At 37.6% G+C, this 16569-nt stretch overlaps 1 protein-coding gene across 1 annotated transcript; it reads right to left on the bottom strand.

Moving 5' to 3' along the window:
- Positions 1-8127: 8127 nt before the first annotated feature.
- Positions 8128-15380, bottom strand: LOC124383906 (RIIa domain-containing protein 1-like). The gene is made up of 5 exons (XM_046846283.1): positions 15176-15380; positions 13473-13616; positions 9832-9908; positions 8966-9012; positions 8128-8246 (listed from the first exon to the last, which is right to left on the bottom strand). Exons 1-5 carry the CDS (start codon positions 15179-15181, stop codon positions 8173-8175), a joined length of 348 nt encoding a protein of 115 aa, XP_046702239.1. The 5' UTR covers positions 15182-15380; the 3' UTR covers positions 8128-8172.
- Between the last annotated feature and the right edge of the window lie 1189 nt (positions 15381-16569).

Here is a 16569-nt window from a genome sequence, read left to right as displayed (position 1 = left end):
CACATCATATTAGATAGATAGATAGATAGATAGATGTGATAGCCTAGTGGGTTAATGTCAGGGTCCCCACAAGGATGAGTTTGAGAGTTCAATTCCTGGTCGAGCTGGTTGGTAAATAATACTTCTGGACCTTGTCCCCTCTGAAAACATTTTAATTATGTCCTTTCTGTGTTGGATTAATTTCTTGATTTCCTGGTCTTTAATGAAAGATAACCCCACCAAAAAAAAAAAAAAAAAAAAGCGCTTCTGTGTTAGCTCAGTGGGTTAAGGCTTGTGCCTGGGTTAGGGTTAGGGTTACCTGGTCCTTAATATAGTCCACGCTGGTGATAATGTTTCAAAGCCAGTCCTACATGCCTTCTTTCTTACTGCGCTGGCATGAAACAAAGTATGAACCCTCCAAAAAGCACACATGCTTTTCAGCAGTGGTCGCTCAGTGGTTTAAGGCTTGTGCCTCATCTAAACATGCACCCCAGTCTGATCTCTTTCATGGTTCATCGGATTAAGGCTGGTGACTCGCCGATGGTGAGGATGAGGGTTTGAATCCTGCTTTCTGCCTGCTAGTTGCGATGTAGGTTATGTTCCTGCTTTATAGTCTTGTGTTGATAGTTTAAAGGTAGATAAACCTGCTCTTAACAAGCTTCCTGGCCTGTATTCCCTGATGGTTCAGCGGGTTAAATCAGGTGTCGTGCTTTTGGTGGGGTTCAGGGTTCGAATCCTGCTTTCTGCCTGCCAGTCACGATCAGGATTCACTTCCTGCATTTTTCTTTAGCGATATATTTTTGTTTTTAATGGGTTGAAAAAGAGATAGACCTGCTCTAAACAAGCTTCCTAGCCTGTCCTTATCAGTGGTTCATTGATTTAACGTTGGTATCTTGCTGGTGGTGGGGATCATGGTTTGAATCCTGCTATTTTCCTGCTATTTACAATGTGGGTTCAACTTGTGCTACTTACATCTGTATTCGCTTTCTACATCTTTCTTTAGCGTTAAATTCTTGTGTTGATGGTTTGAAAAGAAAGATAGACCTGCTCTAATCAAGCGTCACATCCTGTTTTTTCCTGATGGCTTAGTGGGTTAAGGCTGGTACTTTGCTAATGTTGGTGGTCAGGGTTCAAACCTGGCTTTCTGTCTGCTAGTCATGAGGTAGGTTAAATTCCTGATTCATACAGCTTGATATGCTTGGTTTGATGGGTTAAAAAGAAAGATAAACCTGCTCTAAACAAGCTTCCCAGCTAGTCCTTCCTGATGGTTCAGTGAGTTAATGCTGGTGCCTCGCTAATGGCGTGAATCAGGGTTTGAATCCCGCTGTATCCCTGATAGTCACGATATGGTTTTGCTTCCTACGTCTGTCTTTAGCATTATATTCTTGGGTTGATGGTTTGAAAGAAAAGATAGACCTGCTCTAAATAATAGCGGCAGCCTGTCCTTCCCGATGGTTCAGTGGGTTAAGACTGGTATTTCGCTGTTTGCGGGGTTCAGGGTTCGAATCCTGCTTTCTGTGTTTCTGTTTGGTCTGAATTTCTTGCTTTGAAGCATGAAACGAAGGATAAACCCCCCAAAAAAAGAAGGTAAGTTGTGGGACTTGATGGCTTTGTGGTAAAAGCCTTGCCTCTGTGCTCAGAGGTTGCAGGTTCGAATCTGGCTTGTCCCCACACTAGGTAAGCTGTGTGGAAAGTGGTAAACAGTGATGAGTGGTTGACTGTGAACAAAGTCTGTGAAGGCCTGCTGCTTCACAGTCTCAGAAAAAATGAGGGTGATAGTTTTGCATCTATAGGGAAAAATTTTGCCAAAAACCTAAGTCTATACTTTTTTGGATATTTTTGCTTCATAACCACCTGTTTTCAGCTTCTCAGACGGCGGGGGGGCAGATGCCCGGATATTGCCCCCCTGCTTCAGGATACGCCCTCCGAAACCACATCCAACCTTCCACGCAGCCATTTCTGACACCTTCCACACTCTTAACTTTGAGCCCTGGCCGGGGTTTGAACCGGCAACCTCTCAACCCAGAGGCAAAGCTCTTCCAATTGAGCCACAGGATCTCCTGCAAGAACCTGATTTTTAGGACCTTTTTTAGTTCTTTTTTTAAAACTTTTTAAACAATTTAAAGGAAAGCTAAGCGGTAGGAATCAAACCGGGTGAGTCAGATAGCAGTAACCACTTCACTGACCATTACACCAACACAGGAGAGGCAAACAAGCCTTAGCTTATTGGACTCTTGGCTTTTCTATAGTTAGGAGACCACTGTTTTCTCTTAGATCATGATGGTAGAGGGTCAAAACTTCTCCTTCCTGTACATTCTCTCGGTAAACGGAAGTCTATGAGGAGTGACTCAGGTACAAGGACCACATCTCCAACACCTGCACCACTGATATACCATGATTTACCAGCAACCAATTTTAATGACCTTTCATTGTTCTGTTTTTAAAAACTTCTTATATTGTTCAATATGAAACTAGAGGTAAGAATCGAACCAGGGAAGTCTTTCATCGTAGATCGCTAATGGCATTACTTCAAAACTCAAAACTTTGTTAGACATGTAAATAAGCAGGAAAGACAGAAACAAAACAAAGAGACACAGACACAGCTTTAAAAAGAGTGAGAAACAAATAGAGAGACAGCAAGAGAGAAACATATACAGTGAGACAGAGATATTTACTAAAAGAGACACAGAGACAATTAGATAGAGTAAATAGAGAGACAAAGATAGCGAGATATAGCTACTTCCTGTTGGAAGTGTTTATCCTGAGCGACTCCTAATGATCTCATTTACTAAATGAGCAGTAGTGAGTTAAGAGCTTGCTCCGGTGCCCAAAACTGGCAGCTTGGAGGTGTTAAACATGTATCATATTTACAGCAATGTGATATGTATGTAAGCATATGTACAGTGATTAAATATAAAGGTTTATATCAGTGCAGAGATGTGTGGACATCATTAAGAGCCTTTGCTATGTTTCCACACGGACAGTTAATGAGGTGGTACCGGAGAAACTGCACCTCTTCAAGTCAAGTCAGGAAGCTTATATATATAAAATTATAGACATTTTACAGATTTGAATGATGTATTGTTTTTATCTGTACGATCAATAAAGACAGTAATTTAAGTTTGTGTCACCATTATGAAGGAAAAACCCACAAAACGCCACCTAGAGGGTTAATTGTGTGAATCATGGCGGATTTGGTGTTTGATTTGAGACTTGGTGCAGAAATAAAACAAAAGTTTACTGATTAAAAATATTTTTATCTGGAGTTTATTTGTTTTATATCTAAGAAAGGATGTCATGGATAAACGTATTTTTTGCCGAAGGTTTTAATTTCACCTTTTTTATTTAGTTATTTATTTATGTATTTACATTTTGGTGAATTGATCATTTTAATTTTGACAGCCAAATATACATATATATACACATACATACACACACACATATATATATATATATATATATATATATATATATATATATATATATATATATATATATATATATATATATATATATATATTATATATATATATATACACAGTTGTGTTCAAAATTATTCAACCCCCACTGAAATTGATTGTTTTGGTCGGTTTGACATTGATTATGATCATTCAGTCATCCTGCTTACAATTAAATCAAAGAGGCACGTGTAGGTCAGACAAATATAACATAACATTTATAATGAAATAACCACAAATGTCTTTTCTGAGCTCACATCATTATCAGTTTTATTCAACCCCCAAGTGACATTCAATCTTAGTACTTAGTACAACATCCTTTTACAGTTATACCAGCTTTTAAACGTGAAGCATAGCTTGACACAAGTGTCTTGCAGAGATCTACGGGTATCTTCGCCCATTCATCACGGGCAAAAGCCTCCAGTTCAGTCACATTCTTAGGCTTGCGCACTGCAACTGCTTTCTTTAAGTCCCACCAGAGGTTCTCAATCGGATTTAAGTCTGGTGACTGCGATGGCCACTTCAAAATGTTCCAGCCTTTAATCTGCAACCATGCTCTAGTGGACTTGGAGGTATGCTTGGGATCATTGTCCTGTTGAAAGGTCCAACGTCTTCCAACGTCTTCCAACGTCTTCTTATTCTTTGGGGACAGCAAGGGGGTGCGCCTGGGAGTTCTGGCATGGAGGCCTTCATTACGCAGGGTGCGCCGTATTGTCTGAGCAGAAACTTCAGTACCCACATCTGACAAATCTTTTCTCAGTTCCTCAGCAGTCACACGGGGACTTTTCTCCACTCTACGCTTCAGGTAGCGCACAGCAGTCGAAGTTAGCATCTTCTTTCTGCCACGACCAGGTAGCGTTTCAACAGTGCCCTTTGCCTTGAATTTGCGAATGATGCTTCCTATGGTGTCTCTTGGTATGTTTAACATCTTTGCAATCTTCTTATAGCCATTGCCCTTCCTGTGAAGAGTAATCACCTGTTCTCTTGTCTTCCTGGACCATTCTTTTGACCTCACCATGTTTGTAACCACACCAGTAAATGTCTAGAAGGAGCTGAGTATCACAGTCATTTTAAAGCTGCCTAATTGGTGCTTATTAGGCTTTATTGCTGCTCCCTGATATCCACAGGTGTTTTCAATACCTGATTGAAAACACTTCATTGAACCTCTGTTCTTCAGAGTGGTAGTCTTTAAGGGGTTGAATAATTATGTCAATGAAGAATTCACAAAAGAAACATTTACTACTGTATTACAAAACTAATTGATGTCATTTTAGTTGCATATGGTTCTTTAAGAAGTCCTTGTAGGATTTCATTCTGAATACAATTACAAATGTACACTAAATTCCCTAAAACCATTTACAGCATTGGGGGTTGAATAATTTTGAACACAACTGTATATATATACATTAAAAATGTTATTACCTAATGAATGTATCCAGGCTGCTCATTCTTATCTCCATAAACTAGTCTACATCTGTGCTGAGTGAGAGACAGGACTTTATACACCAGCGGATTGAAAAAGATGAAAATAAAAAAAAATATTTCACCAAATCAATGGATTAAAACTAAAGTAACGAGCCGTTTTTTAAAATGTAAGAAGTAAAAAGTACAGATATTGGTGTAAAAATGTAATGAGTAAAAGTAAAAAGTCGTGTGAAAAATAAATAGTTCAGTAAAGTACTGATACCAAAAAAATCTACTTAAGTACAGTAACGAAGTATTTGTACTCCGTTACTTCCCACCTCTAAAAATGAGTACCTGTGGCAAAGATTAAAAATTTGCAAATGCAATTTTGCCAGGAGGAATATGTAAAGATATTAGAATCTAGACATGCAAAACTAATATAACAGATGACTGTGTAATTCAGCCAAAATGTGGAAAAGTTCTTATGCAAAGGAACTGTAAAGTCTAGGTTGCGATTGTTTTGCACTCAATTACACAAGTACAATTAACCCCGCTGATGATTGAATGAACAGTAAGTGTCCATGTTGGTCCCTCTGTGACCTATTAAGGTGTATTTAGGACATGACGCTAATGATGCATCCTTGAGCGAACTCACCAAAGTACAAATTCATACATACAAAAGCCTAAATGAGAAAGACATAAGATGACACTTATATGGTGCTATAGTTCATTTATTTACAGACTGTCTTAATAAAATTGTGTGAAATGTACAAAAAAAGACCCTTCAGAATTTGTGGCACATTAAACAAACTTTCCACTCAAGCAACACTCAATCATTTTTATTTAAACAAGTTTTATTCTAGAACTTTTGAAATATTAGTATTTTCTCCTATATAATACAAATTTGGCAACTAATACTAGCACTCCTATGAAGCCCTTTAAATGACCACAAGAGAATTTGAATTCAATTATAATTAATATTTTTGTTTGTGTTTTTCCCTTATCCTTGTTTTGTATGACTTCCTTTATTAAAGCACAAAACATTTTAATGACTGTTGACTCAGATGTAGCATGTAATGGATATAAAAATAACAAGCAATTAAAAAATATCATTAAGAACTATTACTACCATAAACAAAGGTGAAGCAGTTGGAAATTTGGCAGGAATTAAACCCATGTGCAGGAGAGAAAAAGAAAGGGAACATAGAACATCCTGTTAACATCAATATACACTATATTGCCAAAAGTATTGGGTCACCTGACCTTTCCTGCTGTATGTGGTTCTTTTCCAAACTGTTACCACAAAGCTGAAGGCTCTCAATTGTACAGGACGTCTTTAGATGCGCTCTAATAACATATTACATTCACTTGAACTTGGAAACCCAAAACCTGTTCCAGCATGGCAATGCCCCTGTGCACAAAGTGAGCTCCTTGAAGATCTGGTTTACATGCTTTGGAGAGGAAGATCTTGAGTGTCCTGCTATAGAGCTCTGATCTTATCCCTACTAAACACCTGGTAAAATCTGATAACCCTAATTCCACTTTGTAAAATAAAATAAAATCTGAATGCAATGAATAGCAAATCTCAAACCCATATCATATTCACAATAGAACATAAAAACATATCAAATGTTTAAACACAAGAAATTTACGATTTTAAAGAAAAAATAAGGTCATTTTGGATTTGATGGCTGCAAATCTCTAAAAGATTGGGAGGGGGAAACAAAAGTCTGGAAAAAATTTTGTGTTATTAAAATAAACAGTTGAAGAAACATTATGCAACTAATCAGATTAAATAACTACATGTAAGTAAGATGATTAGGCATAAATATTGTATCTTAGAGAGGCAGAGTCTCTCAGAAGTAAAGAAGCTTCACCAGACTGTTAAAGACTGTGTCTACAAATTGTGAAACAATTTTAGAATTGTTTTTTTACATTATTATTTATTTTCCTTAACATAAATGGCAAAACAGTTGAATATCATATAATTTACAGTATATAATAATCAAAAGTTTTTTTAATCTGGAAAGATTTCGGTGCACAAAGGACAAGAGCGAAAATCAATACTGTTGCCCGTAATCTTCAGGCCCTCAGGTGGCACTGCATTTAAAACAGTCATGATTTTGCAATCACTGCATGGGCAATAACCCCTCCTGAAATCATTGTCTGGAAACACAGTTTGCCAGGTCATCCACAAAAGCAGGTTAAATCTCTATCTTGTAAAGAAGGTATGATCAACATGATCAAGAAATGCCGCTATCCTCTCTGGGCCAAAGCTCATTTAAAATGGAAAACTGTTATTTATTTCTGTAAACTATGGACATCCTCCAGACTAAAGAGGAGATGGACCATCTGGCTTGTTATCAGCATTTATTGGAAAAAGTCGCATCCCTGATGGTATTGGGGGTGCAATAGTGCAATGGGCAACTTGCACTTTTTTTAAAGGCTCCATTAATGCTGAAAAGTATATACAGGTTTTAGAGCAACAAATGCTTCCATCCATTATACATCTTTTTCAGGGAAGGCCTTGCATATTTGAGCAAGACAATGCTAACTGCATACTGCATCTATAACAATAGCATGACTTCATAGTAGAAGAGTCTGGGTGCTTAACTGGCCTGCCTGCAGTTTAGACTTTTCATCTGAAAACATTTCATGCATCATGAAATGAAAAACACAACAAAGGACACCCAGAACTGTTGAGGAGCTAGAATACTGTATCAGACTCACAAATCTTCAGCAACTGGTCCCCTCAGTTTCTCGATGTATATGGCCAGGGGACGTGATGCTACACAATGGTAAACATGGCCCAGTCCCAACTTTTTTGAGACGTGTTACAGCTATTAAATTCTAAATGAATTTTTTTCCCCCCTGGTACATATTCTCAGTTTAAACATTTGATATGTTTTATGTTTTAATGTGAATACAATTTGGCATTATGAGATTAGCAAATCATTGCATACTGTTTTTATTCACATTTATTATGATGAGGCCGAAGATTTCTGTTTTTGCGGATTGCTACAAATTTACGCTTAACTATGCTGAAACAATAATATCTCCGATTGATGATGCCAAACGGCAAAGATCGGATTTTATAATGTGTCTTTTTCTATGCAGCAAAAGTAACTATAGCAACAGCTGATTGCGGTATTTTGTTCAGTTTAGTTGAGTTGACATTCATCTCCATAGTTTCTTACATCCCCATAGTCTCATTTAACAAGCAAGCCAACATCCTCTCCCCTGACAAAAACCAATTACATTGAAACAGCATGCTCAAAAAAAGTAATGTGTTTGTCACTGTTTTATGGGACATCTATATTTCAAGACCTCTTTATATTATTGCTGAAGCCTTCTCTTCCAATTTCATTTGAATTTTCCTTGGTAGGTCTGGATCACTGAAGTGATCTGGAGGGGGGGAAAAAAAAGTTAACTGTTAGATGTTCATGAACCCTTGAATGTTCAGTAAATAAAATGGCATCTGAGTGCAGAAAAACTTTGAATCACATATTTTAATACGCCTTATGGAAAGTCACTCAGACCAAGAGAATGATGACCTGTTTGTAGTAGTTTTCTATGTTTACAGCAACAACTCAAAGGTCACATGTATATCATTACATTTATATTACTAAGTATAAGAGGAAACTCAACCAACACCAAATATCACTCTGCTGCTATTATGTACTTATGAAATGCACTAGACTATAACACATCTAACACATATAAAACATGAATCCATTGCAAAGACAAACATGTGATTGTGCAGTGTCTGATGAGAAATGCATGAAAAATTTCAATAAATTCTCTATAAAAATCTATTGATCCCTAAAAAAGGTAATCAAATGTACTTCTATACAGATCAAATTGGACAACTGCAAGTTATCTACAAATGCTTTTGCAATGGCTTCATCCCTCTGTGTACATAGCACTGTCAACTAATTTCATTTTGTTTCATTAACTATGCGACCACACTGACATCTAACGAGCAGCTAACGAGACCCCAAGAGAGAGGGGAAAAAAAATCGAGATTTCTCGTTTCAGGCGGTATTCACATTAATAATCGTCATCTAAATCCAGATGGATTACATGGAAATCGTTTATGTGAGACATTACTGCAAATGTCCTACCTGCAGCAAATTCACGGATATCCGTAGGTCTTTTAATAAACACGTCTCTGAAGAGTGACAGGAGAAGAGAGAAATGTATTTTCTGATCATAATGCAGATATATGAACTGTTTATTTAGCAACACATATACAGTAGCTTTGGAAGTTAAAAAATACATTAATTTGCAAGCATCTAAATAAGGGGTGCCCAATCCGTCGATCGCGATCGACCGGTAGATTTCAAAGGTAGTATGGGTAAGATCGCATGCCGTTCGAAAAAATCTGAGACTCTATTCAGTGCAAGTCATTAGAGTATATATTAACTATACTTTAAATACATATATATATTTAGCATTTTTAATATAGGTAGATCATTTTTTTGACTTAAAATTAGATCCCAAGCTAAAAAAGTGTGAGCAGCCCTGATCTAAATATATCCTCTGGTAAAAAAAAAAAAAAAAAGAATATTCCCTAATGTGAAGACTGTGCACCTTAAATTGGGAGACACATGACTAATAAGGAATCTTATGTGAATTGAATATACAACAAGAAATACAGTTATGCAGCTACAGGTCAAGGGTTTCAAATAATGTTCATATCATACAAAATAATAAGGGAGAAATGTGATCTCTGAGACTTTAACCGTGGTAGTTGGCGCTATATAAGCTTGATTGAGTATTTCGTAAACTGCAGATCTACTGGGATTTCACACACAACATTTTGGCTGACAGGAACAGAACTCAATTAGGCCTTTTGCTGTTGTAGCCCATCCACTGTAACGTTTAAGTTTTTATGCATGCTCAGATGCTTTTCTGCTCACCGCAGTTGAAACAATACCAGATGAAGACTTTCTTGAGCCAAATGCCAAGATAAATTCTGAATTGTTACCTTAGAAAATCACTCAGCAGCATTTGCAATTCTGGATGAGTTCTCAGATACATTTCGTTCTCTATTCTTGTCTTGATCTGCGGGAAAGGAAGTCAAAGTGAAATCAACAATATTGGAAAATGAAAACATTTGACCAACTTTAAATTTGCTTTCATGGCAAAACTTACTTGTGCTACAATGTGACGTTGAGCTCAGTACGTCTAACCTAAGGGGGTGATACTTCCATACTTCCAACCTAACTTTGTGTTTCACATGTAATACCTGTAATTCTACACTAAAGCATAAGGGATAAAAAGTAAAAAAAAAGGTTAAATATTTATTAGTTAAATAGCCAAAAGTGTGAGGACACCTTCATGATTCGAGTTCAGCACCCACCACTATCAGGTGCATATTAGCCCATAGCTATACGCTGACAGTAGAATGGGTCATTGAATTAGTAACCTATGGCTCGGGTATTATTTTAAATTGAAAGCAACAGCTCTGCTATGTAGCTGAAAACTCTTCAAATTTGCAGAGTGGACCATCGTGAGCTGAAGTGGTGCAAACTCACATATCCTCTGTTGTATTACTCAATACAGAGTTTTTGCAAATGACATAAGCACAAGAAATGTGACTCGAAAGCTTCATCAAATGTGTATTTATGGCCAAGCAGCTGCACAAAAGCTGTACATACCAAGAGTGATTGGACATAAATCAAAATAAATTACACTGACTCTGCACTTTGGAGTCACATTTTCTATCTGGCAGTCTGGATGTTGGTGGATTCCAGGAAAATACTAACTTCCAGAAAGCGCAAAGTTTAGTGGAATGGGTATGGGATGTTTTTCTGTTCCAAAAACAAAGCCATATAAGAAGACCAAAGACTTTATGCTAACAGTTTATGGAAAATCCTTTCTAGTACTAGCATAATTGTGCACAGATAGAGGTCCATATTGACCTAAAGTTTTTACATAAAATGTACTATAAAATATAGACAGCAAAGAAAGCTAATTTTAGTACTTCTGTAAGAGGAAGTAATTTAAATATTGTTTCAAGACAAGTGATTCAGCTGTTTGAACATCATGCTCATTTTTACCACCTTGGAGCAAGAACAAAGAGAATTTTTAAAGCATGCCTTCCTTGTGCCCTTGATAGATGTTGGGTCAGAAGGAGCATAGTGCTGTTTGGGGTAAGATAAGTGCTGTGAGGTACAGTGCATCCAGAAAGTATTCACAGCGCTTCGCTTTTTTCACATTTTATGTTACAGCCTTAATCCAAAATTGATTACATTTATTATTTTCCTCAAAATTCTACAAACAATACTCTATAATGACAACGTGAATGAAGTGTGTTTAAATTCTTTGCAAATTTATTAAAATTAAATAACATGCCTTTGCTCAATACTTTGTTGAAGCACCTTTGGCCCCATATACAGCCTCAAGTCTTTTTGAGTTTAATGCTACAAGCTTGGCACACCTATTTTTGGGCAGTTTCTCAGATTCTTCTTAGCAGAACCTCTCGAGCTCCACCAGGTTGGATGGGAAGCGTCGCCCCGGTCTGAGGTCCAGAGCACTCTGGAGCAGGTTTTCATCAAGGATGTCCCTTTACATTGCTGCATTCATCTTTCCCTCGATCCTGACTAGTCTCACAGTTCCTGCATCTGAAACACATCCCCACAGCATGATGCTGCCACCACCATGCTTCACTGTAGGGATGGTATTGGCCAGGTGAGTTGTGCCTTGTTTTGTCCAGACATGATGCTTTGCATTCAGGCCAAAGAGTTCAATCTTTGTTTTATTAGACCAAAGAATTTGACTGCTCATGGTCTGAGAGTCCTTCATGTGTTTTTTACTAAGGAGTGGCTTATGTCTGCCCAATCTACCATACAGGCCTGATTGGGGGAGTGCTGCAGAGATGGTTGTTCTTCTGGAAAGTTCTCTCTCCACAGAGAAACACTGGAGCTCTTTCAGAGTGACCATCGGGTTCTTGGTCACTTCCCTGACCAAGGCCCTTCTCCCACGATCGCTTAGTTTGGTCGGACAGCCTGCTCTTGGAAGAGTCCTGGTGGTTCCACCCTTTTTCTTCAATTTACGGATGATTGAGGCCACTGTGCTCATTCAGAAAGCTTTCTGTACCCTTCCACAGATCCAGTCCAGTCTTGGATACTGTACCATCCTGTCTGGTTTGTGCTCTGATATGCACTGTTAACTGTGGGACCATACATAGACAGGTGTGTGCCTTTCCAAATCATGTCCAGCAAATAAATTAACCACAGATGGACTCCAATCAAGTTGGAAAAACATCTCAAAAATCATCAGTGGAAACAGGATGCACCTGAGATCAATTTTGAGTGTCATGGCAAAGGCTGTGAATACTTATGTACATGATTTTCTTTTTCCCTATTATTTTATTAGTAATAAATTTGCAAAGATTTCAAGCAAACCTTTTTCACATTGTCATTATTGGGTATTGTTTGTAGAATGTTTTGGAAAATATTAAATTTAATCCATTTTGGAATGAGGCTGTAAAAAATATTTTTGAATATTTACCAGGTGCACTGTACATGTAAACCATTTGCCAGTGTTTTAAATCTGATGTGGGCAGCTACAAGGAGTGTGTTGGAAATGTTGCAAAAGAGGGGTGTGAAAGCTCGGTGGTTAAGTTGCTGGATTTTGCAAACGAAGGTCTTGAGTTAAAAAAAACCCCAACTAGTTGTTACTGCTGTGCCATTAAGCAAGGCCTTTAACATTTAGCTGCTTTGTATGCATAAGATACTTTTAAGTATCTTATTTTTGTAATGCTGTGATGTGGCAGAATTTAAGAAAGTAAAAAAAAGTCGGGCAGCTACAGTCTGAATCAGCTGTAGAGGTTGTATATCTCTCAGAGGCAGACCTCCTAGGAGCGAGTTACCGCAGTCCAGAATGGAATAAGCACCTAAATGGCCTCTGTGGATAGAAATTGATAAATTCTCAGAATGTGTGAAGAAAAGGACAGTTGATTGTCCATGGTTACCCCAAGGCTTTATGCAGAGACTGAAAAATGAGATCAGAGAGTTGTCCATAGCGATCACAAGGGTTTAACATTTACCCACTCTCTTTTACATCCAGGTAAATCGACCACAAAAAATCTTTAATCACTGTACAATTACGGACCACAGACCATCTGCTGCGATACATATTTTCTATAGAAAAGTTGTGCTCTAACATCCTTTTGTGAAAGCGGAAAAATATGTAAAAATGGTTTGAATGTGGTTTGTGCAATGGATTTTATTTTGTTTAAAGGTTGTTTAAATCATAATGTTTAGTAATTGTTTTTAAATAAATGTAACAAAGGAGAAGTCCAGTTTATTGCTTGTTGAAAAAGTTATATAGTATAAAGAACTTACTATTCATGTTTTATATATATAAATAAAAAAGTAATAATATAATTATCATATTATATGTGATAATATAAATGATACAAGTAAATGATACAAGTATTGTATCTATATATTGCTTATAAAAGCAAAAAATAACTAAGTATGAATATTGTGCCCAAAACGGTGGCTCTGGAAAAACACACACACACACACGCGCGCGCGCGTAACGCTTCTCTCCTAAACCCTGAAATACGGTCAGCTCAGTGCTTTTCGTAATTTCCCTGTTGCAGAATGTGGAGTATACCTTAAACTGGCGCAGTTTGTCCTGCTGTTCAGGGCTCAGTGCCCCGGTGTCTGCTTTCTCCAGGCCTCGGGCCGCCATTACTGCCTGCTTCTCCTCTCTGAGACACACACCTGCAGCCGGCAACCAGGCTAAGCAAATCGGTTGCTAGGCGACAACACAAGCGCCATGCCAGTGAAGAGAGAGAGAGAAAGAGACACCCTTGAGGTTGTCAATCGATTAATGTGTTAACTCGTGATTAATCGATTGACAAGAGACAACCTTGAGGTTGTCAATCGATTAATGTGTTAACTCGTGATTAATCGCAACTTAATCGCACAATTATATCTGTTCTAAATGTACCATAAATGAATACTTTAATTCATTTAATACTCTAATCAAATCAAATGCGGATGCTTTATGTGAATGTGTATTTATTATTAGTGAAACCATCCTCAACATAGAGAGCAGACAGACGAAATATTCTTTTAAATGTTTGAAAGCAATCATGGTCCTTTAAATTACATAAATCATCAGGACACCAAACGGAATTTTTGCTATGTTTCCACACGGACGGTTTTTAATTGCCGGATGTGGGCATCATGGCGGATTTTGGTGCTTGATTTGAGACCTGGTGCAACAGTAAAACAAATGTATAGTGATTAAAAGAAAATTTTGGGTGGAGTTAATTATTTTCTTTTTTATATCTGAGTAAAGAAAGGATGTGAATTGGGTTGTGTTAAATGTTTTGATTTAGCCTGTTTTATATTTATTATTAATAATATTTACATATATATATATATATATATATATATATATATATATATATATATATATATATATATATTTTTTTTTTTTATCGGCAACCATCAGCATATAAACCCTCAACCGTCCTTACACTTACAAAATTCAAGAATTGTTCAGCGACAAATCAGCATCTCTTTAGTTAAGTACAGCTGATGCTATAAAATGGAGTATGTGCATTTATCACTGACTTTAAAGCCACCTTAGTCAATCCCTCTGTAGTTTGGGTAAGATGTTTTTGGTTTAAGTTTGGAGTAATTTCAAAACAGCAACCTCTAAATGATAGGTTGTGAGCAAAAAAGTTTTCCTTGGCAAACTTTTCACAAGCCCTAACTCGTTCAAATACACATAAACAGAGAATTTGTTTTTACGTTAGTGTTTATCTCTGTTTCTTTTCAGAGTTGATCTCTTTTAGGTTGATCTTTGCTGTTTTGGTTTCAGATTCCACTAGGTTCTCCAGGTGTCCTAACTCCTCCTGCCTACCGCAAACATTCCACAATGTGTAAATTTGAAATGGCCACCACATAGTATGAGTCAATGTGTGTCTGCATGGTGCTGTAATCGGCTGGTGTCTCGTTCACAACGTGTTTCATGCCTAGAATTAATCTCTGAGTCAGTGGTGACCTCACCCAGGATGAAGCACTTACTCTCAGGGAATTTTTTAGGGAGACTTAGGGAGTTTTTCCTTGCCACAATTGCCACTTGCTTGCTCATTAGGAATAAACTTATAAGGATACAATTATATGAAACAAACTTATAGGCACTAAATGTATACATTGCAACTTTATAACCTCTTTATCTCTGTTAAGCTGCTTTTGTAAAGCTGCTTTTGACAATGTCAGTTGTTAAAAGTGCTATACAAATAAAACCAAACTGAACTGCGTGGGAGTAGCTCGATCATGACTCTAGAGAGAGTTACTAACCGTCATGCGGGTTTGGTCCGTAATGCAGGGATATTCCACAGAACGGAGATAATTCACGGAGCCGAGCAGAGATGATCCACAGAGCGGAGACAATCCACGGAGAGACCAGCAGGAAATGCTGGCAGTCGGGGATCCACGAGATCTGTAGCATGACCTTTACAGATTCGACTGCCTGTGGCACCAGGTGTTTGTGATCAAAGCCGGGAGCGGCAGAGCGGCATCATGACCAGTGTTGGGGGTAACGTGTTACAAGTAACGTGCGTTACATAATAATATTACTTTTCTGGAGTAACCAGTAAAGTAGCGCGTTACTTTATAAATTTACACATTAATATCTTTTTCAAAAAAGTAATGTGAGTTTGTCTTTTTAGTTAAATTATTATGCATAAAAAAATACTGAATTAAAATGAACGTAGTCACGTAGAATCGCGCACTCATACATGCGAGCAGTGGGAACAGAAGCTGGTCAGAAGCAGAGATGGCAAACCAGAGCATTACATCACTGTGATGGAAGTATTCGTATTATTTTGAAATAGTCGAGGAAAAGGAGAAAGGAATAATGGTTAAGTGTAGATTATGTGTTGGTGAAAAGCTCTTGTCAACTGCAAAAAATACCACTTAAAAAAAAAACATCTGCATGCAAAGCACAGCACTACAGATGTGCGTGCGTGTGTGTGTGTTTGTGTGGGAAGATAAACTGCCACAGTCACTGATAATAGCGCAAACTTTGTTAAAGCGTTCAGAATATTTTAAGCTGATGATGAAGCAGAGAATAATGTAGACTTGGACGAGGTCATATTTACGGAATTGCACGATGTTTTACGAGATGACAGCGAAAGGTATGTTCTCCCTCCACATCACCGGTGTGCAGCCCAAACCGTTAACCTTATAAACAGGAACGATAGTTACATTCCTAAAGGCGAGGCAGATTGAAAAGCAGTGTACAGAAATGCGACTGGAAAGTGTGCAGCCTTGTGGTCAAAATTAATTTGATCATCTTATTGTTCTCTAAGAAGTTATTAAGCATTTTAAATGTTTAAGAAATTTATTTTGCCCTAATATAACTTATTTCTTAATGGCAATTATCTATATTACACCTGTTACACATGTGAGGCGTGAAAGAGATACAAGTAACGCAAAAGTAACGCAAAAGTAATATAACGCATTACTTTCCATAAAAAGTAACTAAGTAATGTAATTAGTTACTTTTTTGGGGAGTAACTCAATATTGTAATGCATTACTTTTAAAAGTAACGTTGCCCAACACTGATCATGACAGCCACCGAAGGGGGCGTGGCAGGTGGAACCCTGACATTACTCCCCTTCCAGGGGAGGCACCTGACGCCCCAAACCCACCTATGCCAGGTGGGTCTCGCCATCCGTTCAAGGTCGAA

This window comes from Silurus meridionalis, chromosome 4 (assembly GCF_014805685.1).
Source record: "Silurus meridionalis isolate SWU-2019-XX chromosome 4, ASM1480568v1, whole genome shotgun sequence".
Taxonomy (NCBI): Eukaryota; Metazoa; Chordata; class Actinopteri; order Siluriformes; family Siluridae; genus Silurus; species Silurus meridionalis.
This window is presented reverse-complemented; position numbering and strand designations above follow the sequence as displayed.